Raw genomic sequence first — 17,039 nt, forward strand, 5'->3', positions numbered from 1 at the left:
ATATCTGATCTGAATAGCAAACATAAAACAGAGGACTACCCAAGATCAAAATTGGCCAGGCCGTTAAAAGGGCTTACAGTTTTTTTTTTTAATGTGGTGTCTGATGGGTATTATGTCCTAATAGTGTAAAACATATATTTTTCGGTTCTTTGCCTCACCGTCCGTGTGCTGTAACCATTTCATATCCCCCCCCCCCCCCCCCCCAAGCCTACAATTTCCATGCTTCATAGCGCTGGCATCTCAGGCAGCTAAAAATCCTCCCCGTACAATTAATAACTTTTAGACTATCTGATTGGTTGGGATTCACAATTGGGCATTCAGCTAAAGCAGAGTAAGGGACAAATGACGCAGCGATAGCAAGTTCCTGAGCATGCGTGGTGAACACTTGATTCGTCTGAACCAAATATGCTCATGGGATAATTCTGAGGATCTGATCTGCTCCTTCCTCCTGTGTACAGTGACCTCAGCTATGACGTGCCGTACATTGAACCGCCGAAAGAAGATGTACGGGAGCAAGACGGTAGTCTGAATTTTCAAAGTGAAGGCATCACGTGTACAGCCGGGTGATGGAGCGCTGCAGGCACTTTATGAAGTGTAATTATATTACAAAGTGCACTGCTAGAATTAGTTGGATTAGTTCCAGAATAGTGAATTTGTCCCGGAAAACATCTTTAAGGTGCTCATTTATTTTCTTTCCCCATCCACACCCTTTCCATGACCTTTGACCCCATTCTCTACCCCCTTTGTTTGCCAACAATGCAGTTCCACTGTAGAGGGGGGGAGTCCCGCACAGGTTGTTACCACAGAAGCAAAGTGAATAGAACCAAGCAGGACTGAGCCCACTCTCTAAGACGCCAATAGAAACAGCATGGCCTGCTTCTATGGCGTGTTCCCCCATAGATCTGACCCCGAATGTTTATGTAGGGGTCGAGGAGAGATAGCGGTCAGCCAAAACAGACATCTCATGTGTATGGCCAACTGAAATGTTATTCCCATAGAAGATCCGTCGTCTGACATGTCATGCAGCTATATCTTACTTGATAACACTGGAGGGGATACCTGAGCCGGGACCCAACACCATCACCACTGCTATCTTTTCAATGAAGAATTATTAAAAAAACCACCACGTAAAAGCCACGACCAGCGTTTATATTGGTTATTCAAGGGGATTTTCCATAGAAGCGGTTCAAGGAACATTCTCCAGCACCTTCCCATTCATCAGCGGGTCCCTGGGCACAAACAATCCCTGTGTGGGGCTTATAAAATGTAAAACCCTAACTAAACCACTTTTCAATGAAACAACATTATAATGAAAAGTATCTCTCTCTTTAATAGCTGCATGTGAGTCTAGAACAAGTCCGTTAGTTATGCCCTTTACGGGATTGGTCCCTGGTTGTCACTTGTTTCGGTCTTTTCATTCTGCTTCTCCGTTGTTGGTTCTATTTTGCATTTCTGCAGTTCCTTCTCAGACAATGGCCGCAGGACACAAATCATGGCTCGGCCATCTTTCCTTTCCTTCGGTTGCACCATGCACGTAGCACAATCCACCATACTTTCTATCATTTGCTGCAGAACTGCCTGAGGAAGAATTAAAAATAGAAAATCACCAGTCACTGGAGAAGTTTATCTGTTTGTCAAAATAGCGAAGGCTTTCCCTTTATAGCGAACTAGAGCACACCGTCTTCTCTTTCTTCAGTCGTCAACAGACAGAGGATAATCGGTGAAATGTTGTCCAGCCGGCAGTTATCGAATTATTACACGGTGCATGTTTGGTAGTTACCAATGGAAACAATAGAATCTACTAATAGAACTCTAAGGCCACATGCACACCATGCGTATAACGGTCCGATTTGCCACACAGATTTTTCTGTGGCAAATCCGCAACATAATACAGTACCAGTAAAGTAAATGAGATTTCAAATCTCATCTACACGTTGTAGAATTTTTCCGCGCGTAAATTGACCTGTGACACAGGTTTTAATTTCAATAGCATATCAATTTATCTTGCGTTTCCGTCTCAGAATTGTATCGGACAAGTTTATAGAAAAAAAATGCACCAAAATCATAAAATCTGCAACTATTTCCGGATCGAAATGTAAAATCCGCACCTAAAAACACATAAAAAAAAGTAAATAATAAAAGTGCGGATTTTACCTGCTTATCTGCATTTTTTTAGGCAGATTTTTCGCATTCAATTCTGCAATGTGTGCATGTAGCTTCAAGCTAAACATGAACATTACAGTCATTGGCCGAACACGTGTTCACATTTAATGTGCCCAGCCCTTCTACCCACCCTTAACATCTGCCGTCGGGCAAAAGCCAGGAAGCCCCCAAACACATTGGCCTATCCTGCCAAAATAAGGGGGTTTGGCCAACTTTGGTCTAATGTGTATGGGCAGCTTTAGGAAAATGTCAAATTCTGACGCTGGATCTTATCTATGTCGGAACCATATTCTTCAGACAATATTGACATTTGGCTCCACTGCAGCCCGTTCCTGTGGTCAAATAATAACTACCCAATAAAAGATATCACCTCACAAACCTGTTTTCCATGTACTTTAAGGATATGTCTACACAGGGCAGATTATGTAGCTGTGGATTTTCTGCAACAGATTTTATTTCAGAAAATCTGCAGCGAATTACAGCAGCAGCGGAGTGGATGAGATTTGAACAAATTTGATCCACACACACTGCATAAAAAATCTGCTCGGAAACCGTTCATAAATTGACCTGCGGTGCATTTTTTTCAATCCGCAGCATGAATTAACATGCCGCGGATTGGTTACAATGGGGAGGTAAAACCCGCAACAAATAGCAAACGTTGCGATTCTTGCAGTGGAAAAGCACTGCAAAAACCGCAAATCCTTTTTTTTTTCTTCAAATTAATAAAATAGTTAATACTTACCCCCAGGTGTTGTCATAGTGACGTGTTCCTCTGTTCACCGTGCATGCCGGCCTCCTGAAATGACATCTCATCCCACGTGACTGCTGCAGCGGTCACATGGACTGCAGCGTCATTTCAGGAGGCCGGGCTGCATGGGGAACAGAGGGACGCAACGGCATGACAACACCTGGGGGTAAGTATTGGCTTTTTTTTTTACCTTTCACTGTTTTCCGCAGCGGAGACTCTGCCCAAAAAACTGCACCACATTTTTGTGACGTTTTTTGTCCGGAACTCCCTTTTACGCAGCGTAGCCACCGTTTTGGATTGTACCCTAAGGCGACAGTCACATGCGGCAGATTTTGTTGTAGAAATTTCTGCGACTGAAAAATCAGTACCATTCATGTGAAATCCATAGACCTGCTGCAGAAACAACCTCATTCCATTGAATGGAACTGATTTTCAATCAGTGAAATTTCTGCAACAAAATCTGTCACATCCAAATCCACCGTAATAGTTCCAACAGACTGCAGTGCCAAAAGCGGACTATTCACTTTAGACACCGGGCAGCCATCGTCCCGGACTCCTCCATAAACACACACTCATATAAGCGAGACATGCATGTTCATCACATAGAGAGATGAGGATTCGTGGCGGTGAGACACCTTGGGCACCGCTTATCACTCACGAGAACAACGGATCCAGCATGTTAAAGGGGTTGTTTGAATAAGAGGGCTTATGGAAGTCATAAAGGTGCCCCCTCTATTAGCCAGAGCAGAGAACCACTAAGGCTGAATTCACACGTGGCAGATTTTTGCTAACATTTTTGTGACTATACCATGCATACATATGAATGGGGCCTGCGGAAAAAAAATTCACATATTGCAGAAACAGCCCCATTCAGATGTATGGATGGAAATTTCTACAACAAACCTGCCACGTGTGATTTCACCCTAACAGTTCCTACTCTGGAGGACAAGTCCCAGCTACTTACTACAAGGTTGGCCATTCATTCATCTCTGTAGGGGAAACGTACGGGCAGCCGCAATGTACCCTAATGACATCATTTTAGGGTTTCAATTTGGAATCGCAGCAAGCTAAATGGCCGGCTTCATTATAATTTATTTTTTAACAAACATTTTTTATTAGGTGGGGACTTTAATGACTGCGGCTCCACTTACCAGCTTGTCTGGTCCAGCTGCAATGCGACTGTTCAGAACAGTAATCCTTATATGATGCTTTTTCTCGATCCAGTGAATCAGCTGTTTTCTTTTCACATCTAAATCATGTTGTGAAATGCTGGCAAGAAATGACATCTCCTTGATCTGGACGGGACCTGCGCAATGAAATACACTTATATTATAACCACGACTATACGTAGCACAAAGAAATGTGTTTAGAGTAATTCTGTAGAAAAGGTTTTATTGTAATAAAGACTTTTGCTTTAAAACTGTAAAAAAAAATGCGAACGGAGGAATCGGATCGGCCTGTATGGGCCATGACACCGCAGGATCGGGATCATTTAGAAAAACAAGTGCAAAGAAAACACAATGGTTGACGAAGATCAGATTGCCTGTTGCTAATGCAGACATTCTAGGGATATAGAACATCATAAAACGATGTATAAAACAGAAATTCCTATATGCCATATCAGAAATAATCACTTTGCAAGCAGGAGCCAAACATGCGCAGAATAGACGATGTTTACAACAGCCTGTATCCTCTTAGTAGTCAGAAAGACAAGCTGCTGTTAAAGGGATTGTCCAGTTTAGAAAGGGGGATCCTTACCTCTTGACCAGAGTGGAGCAGTTACAAAGAGCGTCTCCTACTCTAGAAGACCTGTCCTGTCCTGTATTACACAGAGTTCCCACTAATATGAATGGGCATTGTGTAATACTTAATTTCCCCTCTGGTGGCGCTGCAGAGAAATGTAACACTTACTGCCAGCTTTCCCCACAGGTTACATCTGATCGCTGGTGATCAGCTTATTGTCAATGGACCCTTTTAACAAGTGGGTTTTGTCTAAACCGGAGAACCCCTTTAAGGCTACATTCTCATGAGCGTGACAGATTTAAGCGCGTAAAATCTGTCTGTGTGCGTTGCGTTATGCATCAGTGTGCTTTGCAAGTGGCATGTGTTTTTCACGCCTGAGCCTACATTGAGAGAATACAGGCTGCTGTAAACAAATCTGCCATGTGTGAATATACCCTTATAGGTGATAGAGAACATGTACCGGGGCTGGTGCTCTGTTTGTGCTGCTCTCGCAGTTTCAGTTGCTCTTCATGAAGCTCTTTACCAGTTAGCAGCTTGTACACCGGAGGATCTGCGTTTTGCGAGACAGATACCAATTTCAGGTTCTCTTTCTCCATGATGCGGATCACATCTCTCCTCAGCATCTTCCCCATGTCCTCCCCATCTTTACTTAACACCTGGATAATTTTATAGGGGATTATCCGGCCAACATGCCCAATCACCTTCCTGGCATTGATGTTGACTTTTTTTGTAATATTTGGCTTTTTAGCGACATCCTCTTCAGCTGTACTGTACGGTTTTACATCTACTGCCAGCAGTTCTTTTCTCATCCAGCCAATAGTATTCCATGGCAGATAACTTGTCGTCCTAAATGATCTATGACAGAGGCCAAAGTGTCTTCCAAAATAACACCTGCCATTATTTGCAGCTTGGCAAAACAGTTTCTTTAAGTGAAGTCCAGACATTCTGCAGACTAAGGGAGAAAGATCAAAACAATTGTTCCAGTTATCCCACCAAACTGCCCAAAAATCAATCACAATTTTTGGAACACCTTTTATCACCATTTTACAGTTTATATTCTATTCTGCATAAAAGGCTGATTACATACAGTACATTACACTATTTAGCCTACACTGGTTCTGTGTTAGATGCCTGTATTATACTCAAGAGCTGCATTCATAATACTGCAGGTCACTAGTGGAAACAATGAATAAAGGCATCTCCAACACCCAAGTGAACAAAATGCCCCTACGTGGCATCACTGCCTCCCAACATCTTATTACTATTGCATGGTAATGTTTAAGGGGCTTGTCTAATCACAGACAACTCCAGTAATATGGGACCTGCCATGGGGTCCAGCTCCAAACAGATGATTTTGCCAGGAGAAGCTTCAGCCAGCCAGATAAATGCAATATTACATGGCAGCCATTCAGATGTAATACAGGGATAGCCTGAATCCCCTTCTATGACATCCATATGTCTTAATAGAGTATCTGGACAGGGGTTGTCATGATGGGACAACCACTCCATGGCCGCAGTGGTAATGTTAGTATGGTCGGGACGGTGAATATATGATCTTATTTTTTGGCATATCTATCTTAAAAAGAGGCTGATCATAGCGGATTGGAGGAGCTGTTATATGGTTATATATATTACGACTGGAGAGAAGGTTTTTGCCCTCTTGAAGGGAGAAGAGCTCAGCAGCGCCCCCTGCCCTCGTAAATTCATTGCAGAGATTTTATTAGAGGGATAGCTTGTGCTGGATGGAGAGGTTTATACATGGTCAATTTTGCTACGATGTTTATTTCTGCTCAGTCAAATGTGAATTGGTTATTGTGTAACCCATAATACAAACTGCAGCCATTTTATTCCAAATAGGTTTATCAAAATCAGGGCAAAGGTAAAGTCGTGTTGGTTGTGTTGGCGTGGTTAAGTTATGGGCAACTGCTACAATTTTTCTTTGCACCTTTATTGATAAATCTCCGCCATAGTGTTGTGTCTTTATTTAGTATAATGGTTATAAAAGACGCATGTGATACAATGTATTTCTTAGACTGACCACACACTTGAGATAGCTGTCGGCCGAACAACCGTCCTGGCCCACAGCTATTCCTCCAGACTCCCCGATACACATGCAAGCTCGGCTCGATCGGGCATGTGTTTTCAACAGGGAGAAGTCAAAAAGCCACTACCGGACTACTCTGGCGGCGGCTTTTCGCCAAACAAACAAAAGGATCGGGCATATTAAAATTAGACATGCCCGCCACATCTCTCCCCCGACATCTGCCGTCAGGGTAGAGTTGAGACTACGCCATACACATTACATGGTTGGCCTGTCCTGGCGAAATCGTCGGGTTCGGCTGACATACATCTAATGTGTACGGCCAGTTTAAGGCCCTGTTCACACTACTATTCAGAGCTTCCGTCACTTTTAATGGCAAGAATAGTGCAGCATGCAGCTGTCAAAATGTAGGCCACCCCCACGTAATGCAGACAGATTTTATTAAAGTCAATGTGTCGTGACTAAATGAATCCGTCATGATAATCAGAAGCCATGACGCTGGTGTGAACGTAAGTTTATTACCTGGGCCAGATCAACACGCTGCACATATAGAAAGAATGGATTCTATTACTTACCGTATTGCTAGATGTGCACAGTCAGCTCATTATTCTTCGCAAATCCTGTTGGGAAAACACGTAAATAATTTCACATCTAGGTCAATTTCAACATACAACAACGCTGCTTCTAAACGAGTTTTTTTTTTTAGATTTCTTAGTCTGGCCATCCCCAGCCGGATGTAGAGATATTATAATGATATTATGCACCATATAGCATAAGGAGAAATGTAAACATATATGTAAATAAACTGACCTGGTGTATAGGTAATCTTACACGGTCCGACGTGGACAGTGTAAACGAGCGCCGATCAACGAGACAGCTCGTGACTCCGATCGCTCGTCCCATACAATCCTATCGTGTGAGCAGCAAAATTCCCTGTTTACACAGGGGGATGTGCTGCCGACAACGATAAAAGTTTACGCATTTAAAACGATGCGATCAGCCGATGAACGGTTTACACAGGGCAATTATCGGGAAGGAGCATTCTATGAACACTCGTTTGCCCGATTATTGCCCAGTGTAACACCTCCTGCACACGACCAAGTTCGGGCCGTGAAAAACGGTCCGTGTGCCGGACGCATTTCCCGGCCCAACTGCGGTACAGGTGAACGGGACTCCTGGCATCATAGACATTTTATGATGCTAGGAGTCTCTGCCTCCCTGCGGAGCTGCTGTTCCATACTGAACAAAATGACACATCATCATAAAATGTCTATGATGCCAGGAGTCCCGTTCACCTGTACCGCAGTTGGGCCGGGAAATGCGTCCGACACACGGACCGTTTTTCACGGCCCGAACTTGGTCGTGTGCAGGAGGTGTAAAAGGGCCTTCACACAATCCTTTTCTTAGTGTGAATGAGCTCATAGAAGGGCAGTGGTCAAAAGTGTGACTAGAAAAATGAAGGCTCTGTTCACATTAGCGTCATGGCTTCCATTTATAGCAGGGACATAAACACTATGCCGGATTATATCCCGATGAATCCTGACAGACTCCACCAGATTTCCAGTATTTTTAAAGGCAAGACTGCACTATTCTTGGCTTAAAAAATACTGGAACCCCAGATGGCAACAGAATCGCCAGTGTGAACGCAGCACAATGTTTGTGGCTTGGGGTGGAAGACATTCTGCGTCATTTATGAGAATTATGTTCCAGAAAAGGTGGATGTGACAGATGAAAGAAAATATGCGATACTAATATTTTTATTACATTTAACACTCCTTCCTCATAAATTACTTTTCCAACTAAATTGGAGATCCCATGTTATAGAAATCATTGATAATCCATGAAGAGGTCTAGAGGCATTACCAAAAAGCTGGGGTCCCCTTATTTCAGGTATCGTTGGGGGTCCCCAGCCCACGGACCCCCTATAACTTTAATGTTTTCATATGCAGTAAATGTCAAGATATTATTTAAAAAATATATCTTTGGACATGTCACAATCACTAGAATAAGGGCTTGTTCACATCTGCATTCAGTTTCCGTTTCTCTGCTTCGTCAGAGGAGCAGAACGAAAATACCAGAAGTGCCGGTTCCGTTGCATTACTTACACCAGCAGCGCCTGACGGAACCCACTGACTTTAATGGGATCCGTCGTGTTTTCGTCATGGCATCTATCATTCTGCTGGAAACAATAGCGGAATTTGGAATGGAATTCATTGCAGAAAATTTGCAGCATAATGCAGTAGCAGAATTGTGGATGAGATTTGAACAAATCTCCACCACACACAGCGGAAAATATCCGTCATAAATGGACCCGCGTGAGTTTTTTTAATCCTGGAATCACTGCTCTTCTGTGATTAAAAAGTATTTTTAATTTGAAATTAATAAAAACGTTTATACTTACCCCCCTGCCGTAGTCCTAGCGATGCAATTCTCTCTTCTGAGCACAGCCCGGCCTCCTGGGATGATGCTTCATCCCATGTGACTGCTGCAGCCTATCAAATGCTGCAAGTGTCACATGGACTATAGCGTCATCCCAGGAGGCCGGACTATGCACAGAAGAAAGACGCGTCGCCATGACTATGGCTGGGTAGGTATAAACTTTTTTTTATTTTATTTTTATTGCTGCATTATTTCCACAACAGACATGCCGCCCAAAAAACCTGCACCACAATTTGGTGAATTTTTTCGGGCGGAATTCCCTGCGGCTACCTGGGCGGATACGCTGTGTAGTTTTACGCAGTATATTCATCCTGATTCTGCTGTGTGTGTTCCAGTGGCCAATAACCGCATTGCAAAACCACGGCAAATCGTGTTACAGTGCATCCAACATGTGAACCCAGCCACACTTCTGTATTTTTCATCAGTATTTGGAGTCCAAAACCAGGAGAGGCACAAACACAGGGAGAAAAATAGAATGGAAAGATTTACACCTCTTTTGTGGTAGAGTATATTCACACAGTGCGGTTAAGGCACTACGTTTATCTTGTACGTCGGCTAACAAGTAAGACATCGTTCACATCTGCGTCAGGGTCCGTCGGAGCTCGGACTGAAACAAACGGAAGCCATTGGCACCGGATCCGTCACCATTGAAATCAGTGGTTTCCGTTTGTTTCTGTCAGGACGGCGTTCTGATGGGAAGCTCCGACGGAACGCCAAAACGGAGCCCTGACGCAAATGTGAACAATGAGTCATTTTTGGCTGCGCGGTAAAAACTTCAAAGATTGCAGCAAAAAAACTCACGTGGTTTTACCTCAGTTTGCATCTGTGCATTTTTTATCACCTGTAAAAATCACACTGGCGAAAACCGCATGCAGTTCTGTTGTGACTTTTTATGCATTTTTTACCGCATGGCCAAAAACTACTTATGTAAACGCACCCTTCATGCCGCAATTACTGCAAAATCACAGCAAAATGCTGCAGGTTTGCTACAATTTCACAGAAATCGCAGCAATAAACAGGGATTTGTCCACATCGGGTGAATATACAGCAATAAATCCACTACTGGTATTGGCTAACAAACGCTGATCCTAAATACTGCCGAGTGATATTGGCCTCAGAGAGACATAAAGGCCTCATGCACACGAACGTGTTTTTGCAACAGTAATTCACCCGCAAGTCTGCGGGTGAATTGCGGCCCCATTCATTTCTATGGGCCCATGCACACGACTGTGGTTTCCACGGTCCGTGCATGGCCCAGAAGCCTGGACCGCAAAAAGAACGGACATGTCTTATTACGGCCATGTTTTACGGTCCATGCTCAGAGAAAATAATGCACGCGGCCATGTGCACGGCCCGCGGGTGACACTCCACGGCTGTCCGACTCGAAAATCACGCCTGTGCACATGGCTACGGTCGTGTGCATGAGGCCGTGGGTGCGCCATGCTGTGGTCTCGGAGGACGAGGGTCCCATATACTGTTTCTGCTCAGTGACCCCATACAATCCGCCCCTGAATGACACGTATCTGCATCGCAATCAATGGAGGAGACGAGCACTGCTGCCCCTTTATTTTAGGTATTGAGGGGACTCCGTTCTTGTCCCCCATATATTATACCGAGGATATATAAAGGACGACATACACTGGTGCAATCCCCTTTGATATTGCAGTAACATTAGAAGGCCAGGCTGGAAGGATCGTCATAGTGTGTACATATATATACAGTATTCACTACACACAACATATAGCACATGTGATACATTGTATCATTACACAGGACACATCAGTCACTACTGCAGCTGTAGAGCCACCACCTCCCGTGGAAGAGCACAGTTATATATAACACACATACACGTCTATAGGAAGCAGGAGTAGGCCTTAGTTCATCCGCGGCCTCCAGTAGACGTATGGGCGGGGAGCCTGTTCCAGAGCTGTCACTAGGGTGTAAACACGCAGCATGGACCCGGACCCGGACCCGGACCCGGACCCGACACCTACCAGGCCTGTCCCGCACCGCTCCCGGGACCGCGCATCAGCAGCAAAACACAGGCAGAGCTGTCACACAGCCAGCTAGGGGTTAACCAGGGACGATGAAGGTCACATGACTTGTACACACCCCCTTCTCCATTCAGGTTCAGAGTGCGCAGCGTCATTCTTAAAGGGACAGACACTGCTAGTATTGTGCGGCCTCTCCGGTATCTTATACCTTATATAACTATAGCTTCTCTAGCGGCACCCAGCAATTATGTCTGCAATGCCCCTATTGTGCCATTACCCCAGCCAAAGATTTCTTATAATTGCTAGTTCCAGAAAAGTTTCACACAGTGCCCCCATAAGTGCCAGTTATAGTTCTATCACAATGTCTCTCCAAATGCCATACAAAGTGACCCCATAAGGACTAGGCAAAGTGCCCCAATAACAGTGGCCAATGCCTACCCATAACAGCGAGGTTCAAAATGTGGCAAATTGGCAACAAACGCATTTTAACGTGTGAGTCAGTTTTTTTTTAGCATGCCCTCTCCTGTTTCGCAGTGTCATTAAAATAACGTGTTTTAGGGTCTGTACACGTCACATTTTTAGCCTACGTATGACGTATAAGCCGGGAAAAGCTCTGAACGTATACGTTAAAGAGGCTCTGTCACCAGATTATAAGTGCCCTATCTCCTACATAATCTGATTGTCGCTGTAATGTAGATAACAGCAGTGTTTTTTATTTTGAAAAACGATCACACTGTGCCAGGGGCTTAGCTAGGGGGGGCAGGTGGGGCATGTGCCCCGGGCGCAGCTTAGAGGGGGGCGCCAGCGCCACCTCATCCTGCACTATAATTGTACCTGTGTCTATAGGACACAGGTACAATTAGAAGCAATGAATGACCGGGCACGTTCCGTGCCCGGCCATTCAGCGCCTTTCCACGAATGAAGCGACTGGTACCTTTTGTACCAGTGACGCTTCCGTCGATGAAAGGCGCTGACTGACTGGCAGGGAAAGTCATCCTGCCCAGCCAATCAGCACCTTTCATAGACGCTGCGTTCAACCCCCTGGAGACCTGCGCAGAAGAGAGCAGGTCTCCATGGCTGCCGGACGGCGTGGGAGCGGGAATAAGGTGAGTTTGAATAGTTTTTTTTTTTTTTTTATTGTAATAGAAGTGTGTGGACTTTATCTACGGGGGGCATTTATCTACGGGGGGACTTTAGCTACGGAGGGACTTTATCTACACGGTGGGGGGCATTTATCTACGGGGGGACTTTATCTATGGGGGTACTTTATCTACGGGGGACTTTATCTACACGGGGGGACTTTATCTACGGGGGGACTTTGTCTACACGGGGGGGACTTTGTCTATGGGGGGACTTTATCTACGTGGGGGTGTCTATCTACAGGGGGGCTATATACTGGGGTGGGCTATCTATGGAGCACCATATACAGGGGTGGGCTATAGCTACAGGGGGAGCTGTATAGTATACTATACAGGAGTGGACTATCTAGTGGAGCACTATATACAGGGGTGGACTATATGTACAAGGGGGCTATATACAGGGGTGGGCTATCTGTGAAACACTATATACAGGGGTGGACTATATGTGGAGCACTATATACAGGGTTGGGCTATATCTACAGGGGGGGCTACATACATGGTTGGGCTATCTGTGGAGCACTATATACAGGGGTAGGCTATATCTACAGGGGGCTATATACAGGGTTGGGCTATACGTGGAGAACTATATACAGGGCTGGGCTATATCTACAGGGGGCTATATACAGGGGTGGGCTATCTGTAGAGCACTATAGGGGGAGTTATTTGTGGGACACTATATACAGGGGTGGGCTATATGGGGGCACTATCTACAGGGGGCACAGTGTGTGTGTGGGACACAGTGTATGGTGCTATTATAATTAGAGGTGCAGTGTATGGCGCTATTATATTTAGGGGCATAGTATGTGGTATAATGATAACTTTATATTTATTTATAGGTGCAGAAATGTTGGTAAAGTGAGAAGCTGAAGACATCTGAGCGGCAAACTGCAGAAATGGTCTGTCCCCGGGAGAAGTCATCATAGAGGTCTGGACCGGATGGAGAAAAAGAACTAGAATCTGAGACGTCACCGGTGAGTCACTTAATGTAAATGTTCATCCTGCCTCTAATCAGTAATGTAGTCACTGTATGATCTGCAGCGAGATGATGGGTGATATGATTATGATATGATCTATTTTTTGTGAAACAGCATCTCCCAGCATATCTTTACCATTGTTCGGGTCATGCTGGGAGCTGTAGTTTTACGCTGTACACACCTATACGGCAGGGGTTGCACTAAATTGAGCTGTATTTGTGCTGGTGTTGTATTTATGTACTGAGCTTGGTTCTGGTGTTGTGTATAGAACCATATTGCTTGTCAGATGTACAAATGTGTTACATAAAAAGCAATGACACGTCGATTGGTAGAGAAAACAAACACGGCGAGGGGGAAGGAGATGTCGGGAAAGAGGTTGGGGGGGGGGGGGGGCGCCAAACTGAATATTTGCCCCGGGTGCTGGAGAACCTAGCTACGCCTCTGCGCTGTGCTGTGGATCATGCTGGGCTGGAACAATGAGAAGTGCAGGACACTGATTGGTGACTGATTGGTCACTGATTGGTCAGCCTCATACACTCCTCTGTACAACACCCAGTTGGTAAAAAGTAAAAACACGCCCAGTTGTCCATTGAGAAACTCATTAGCATAAATCTAAACTAGCTCATAACTTGCTCAAAAATGATCGTTTTTCAAAATAAAAACCACTGCTATTATCTACATTACAGCGCTGATCACATTATGTAGGAGACAGGGCACTTATAATCTGGTGACAGAGCCTCTTTAAATGTAGGCTGTGACAGATGCCTAACAGTGGCATCCGTCACCCATAGACTCCCATGTTAAAGTAAAAAAGTATAATGCGTGGTATACGTTTTTTGCAGGATACCTCTGGATGGAAAAACGTAATCTACACTTTTCCATCCACCAAAAAAGGTATACCAACGTAAACCAGCCAAACGGAGGCAAGAAGGACACTCTTCTGGCCCCTGTCGGGCTGATGGAGCCCTATGGACACGTTTATTGCATACGTCAGGAGCTTTCCCAATGTATTCGCTAAATTTAAGGCTAAACCGCAGTGTGTCCATAGCCTAACATGCCATACTGCAATATGGTTTTCCATAAAGGCAATTCTGGGGTTCCCAAAACATTTTGTGATGATGGTGGTGTATTTTTACATCTTATCCAGTGGCGTAACTACCGCTGTAGCAGCATGAGGGGGCTCGTGCCGCCCGTCAACATGGCCCCCACATGCCCGGTAGTGGCACTAGCAGCCGCTATAGCAGCTGCAGTGGTAGCAGAGCCAAATTCAATAGTATTTGCGTCCTTAGGACGCAAATACTTTTATACACTACGGCAGAGCAGAGAGTTATCTCCCTACTCTGCTATAGCATACTTGCCAACTGTCCCGAATTTTCCGGAACTGTCCCGAATTTACAGAGACTGTCTCGGGGCTTGTCCCGGCAACTGCTATATTCAATTGTATCTGCGTCTGCATATATCCCTTATATGGACAGTGAAGTCAGTGCTCTTTCTATGAGCAGAATTCCCAGCCAGGGCGTCCGCAAATCTTTAGCCGGGGATTCCGGCTGTCACGATGCGGGGTGTGGACCCACCGGGCCGTACCGCGTAGCGGGGTAGCAGCTGGCCAACAAGGTACAAAACAATGTCTATAGTTCAGAACGGGTACCTGAGGCAATGTAGACAGTAGCGGAAGCACAACTTGACTTTCACAGCAGGTGGCACCGTGGATGCAGCAGAAGACACGACTTGACTTTCACTGTAGATACGATAGCACGGGATACAGGGTACAGGCAGCAGGAACACTGGGAACTGGAAAACACTGGGAGACCATTTGCAAGACAAACTTAGGTATACAACAATGCTCAGGCAAGGAACCAGTGGGCAGAGCCCCTTTTTATAGTTCAGCAGCCATTTGGGCTAATAATTGATGGGTGACAGCTGGACGCGTACTGGCCCTTTAAGGCCGTGCACGCGCGGGCGCGCACGCCCTGCGGGAATCAGTCCGAGGACCCGGAAGTGAGTGCTGGCGTCTCCCTGGAGGGAGCTGACGCCGTGAAGAGAGATGTCCATGGCCGGGGCCGTCAAGGGGTAAGTCTGAACGACGACCCCCGGCCATAGACGTTACACCGGCACTCCAGGAGTAGCCCATGACTTCACTATCCATATAAGGGAGCATTGCCGATGCCTGGTCGGGGATTCCGTTCATAGAGAGAGCCACAATGACTATCTACAGGGAGAGTATGTGGCACTATCTACAGGGGGAGTATGTGGCACTATCTACAGGGGGAGTATGTGGCACTATATACAGGGGGAGTATGTGGCACTATATACAGGGGGAGTATGTGGCAATATATAGAGGAGGGGTATGGGGCACTATATACAGGGGGAGTATGTGGCACTATATAGAGGGGGAGTATGTGGCAATATATAGAGGAGGGGTATGTGGCACTATCTACAGGGGGAGTATGTGGTACTATCTACAGGGAGGTGTGTTGCACTATCTACACGGGGGCTGTATGTGGCATCATGTACAGGGGGGGTATGGGGCATCATGTACAGGGGGGGTATGGGGCATCATCTACAGGGGGTGTGACGATCGCCGATCTCAGGTCACGTCACAGGGGTGAACTACACTACTGAGTTTATTAATTTACCTCATAAATCCACGCCCACCTACTCTAGATGACAGGATTATGCTAAATTACTCCCGTAGTTTCCAACACCCCAATAATTTAGACCACAGTATGCTACCACCACCTATACTTATCTAGGCAATAGGGGCCTAAGTCTCTATGTTCCCTTAACACCAGTTCCTATAACACAGGTTATCTAAATTGAACATAAAATACAGGTAACGTTCCTCACCTTCGGAAGATTAAGTTCTGTAAGACTACAAGGAAGAGACTTATAAATATTTCAGATTTAATACACAATAGTGCAGTGCAATACATACAATAGTTGTCAGAATAAAAGATAAAAAATATACATACAGTTACAATGCAATCAAACAGTTTATGAAAATAAAAGGGATAAAAGAAACAGAACAAAACCTTACTGATGTACAGCGGCGATATCCTGGCTGTGGGGACAGCTGAAAATATGGGCAGTCACTCCAACCGAGATATGGATCCCCAACGACTGACACTGACCCTCACTTCTCATGGCATTTTAAACCCAGTTTTTTCCCTCCAGTTCACTGGCTGGTGATGTCACTGAGAGGAGGCTGTTCATATGATAATGAAGGGTACTCCTCCCATTACACAGTTGTATTTCTATAGAGAAACATATAAGTGGTCATGTGTCCTTGCAGGAATCCCCTAGAAATATAATATTACCTGCATTCACCTGTGCAGACATTTACCAACCAGGGCATATCAAACACCACTATAATAGGCCCATGTTTTTAGCCAATAGCCAATCCCCGGTAGTTCCTCTGAGGGTAGGGATCTGAATTTGACATATATATGAGGGCTATTTTCCCTGATCATAACTAGCTATGTGGGTCATTACAAATATAAATTATGACGGGGTTTGCCTTGATGTATCATACTTTCTTTGAACACCATGCCATTCTCCCATGTTTCTCCTGGTCCACAGACAGACACACCACAGGCATCCATTTGCATAGCTTTAGATGTTTGGTCAGCCCTAGTGACAAATCCTTAATCAGCACATCTCGCACCTTGGTGAGGAAAGAGCCAATTAAACATTTGTCAGACAGTGGACATCCTTTGATGGCCAAAGATCTGCATTTCCTATGCAAATCAGATGTATCTTCTGTGTCAGAGGGAGTTATGAAATTACCTCCTAGTAACC

The 17,039-nt window shown here is 45.1% G+C and overlaps 1 protein-coding gene across 2 annotated transcripts; it reads right to left on the reverse strand.

The window, feature by feature from the left end:
- Window positions 1-1,128: 1,128 nt before the first annotated feature.
- On the reverse strand, window positions 1,129-11,243 carry MTIF3 (mitochondrial translational initiation factor 3). 2 transcript variants are annotated; one of them, XM_075850014.1, is made up of 5 exons: window positions 11,129-11,243; window positions 7,271-7,315; window positions 5,115-5,606; window positions 4,063-4,217; window positions 1,129-1,578 (listed from the first exon to the last, which is right to left on the reverse strand). In XM_075850014.1, the coding sequence occupies exons 3-5, from the start codon at window positions 5,596-5,598 to the stop codon at window positions 1,375-1,377; spliced, it is 843 nt and encodes a 280-aa protein (XP_075706129.1). In that variant the 5' UTR covers window positions 5,599-5,606; window positions 7,271-7,315; window positions 11,129-11,243; the 3' UTR covers window positions 1,129-1,374. The 2 variants fall into 2 exon arrangements, with proteins under 2 accessions (XP_075706129.1, XP_075706130.1); XM_075850015.1 differs by lacking the exon at window positions 11,129-11,243 and adding an exon at window positions 10,983-11,122.
- Window positions 11,244-17,039: the final 5,796 nt, after the last annotated feature.

This window comes from Rhinoderma darwinii, chromosome 2, assembly GCF_050947455.1.
Source record: "Rhinoderma darwinii isolate aRhiDar2 chromosome 2, aRhiDar2.hap1, whole genome shotgun sequence".
In the NCBI taxonomy this organism is placed as follows: Eukaryota; Metazoa; Chordata; class Amphibia; order Anura; family Rhinodermatidae; genus Rhinoderma; species Rhinoderma darwinii.

Bases quoted from the DNA above. Each gene is read 5' to 3' on its own strand.
- MTIF3 (XM_075850014.1), bottom strand. From the start codon at position 5,598: ATGTCTGGACTTCACTTAAAGAAACTGTTTTGCCAAGCTGCAAATAAT. The intron at 4,218-5,114 runs GTACATGTTCTC...TTCATTGCGCAG, and splicing joins CAAACAGAGCACCAGCCCCG to GTCCCGTCCAGATCAAGGAG. The intron at 1,579-4,062 runs GTAAGTGGAGCC...ATTCTTCCTCAG, and splicing joins CAGCTGGACCAGACAAGCTG to GCAGTTCTGCAGCAAATGAT.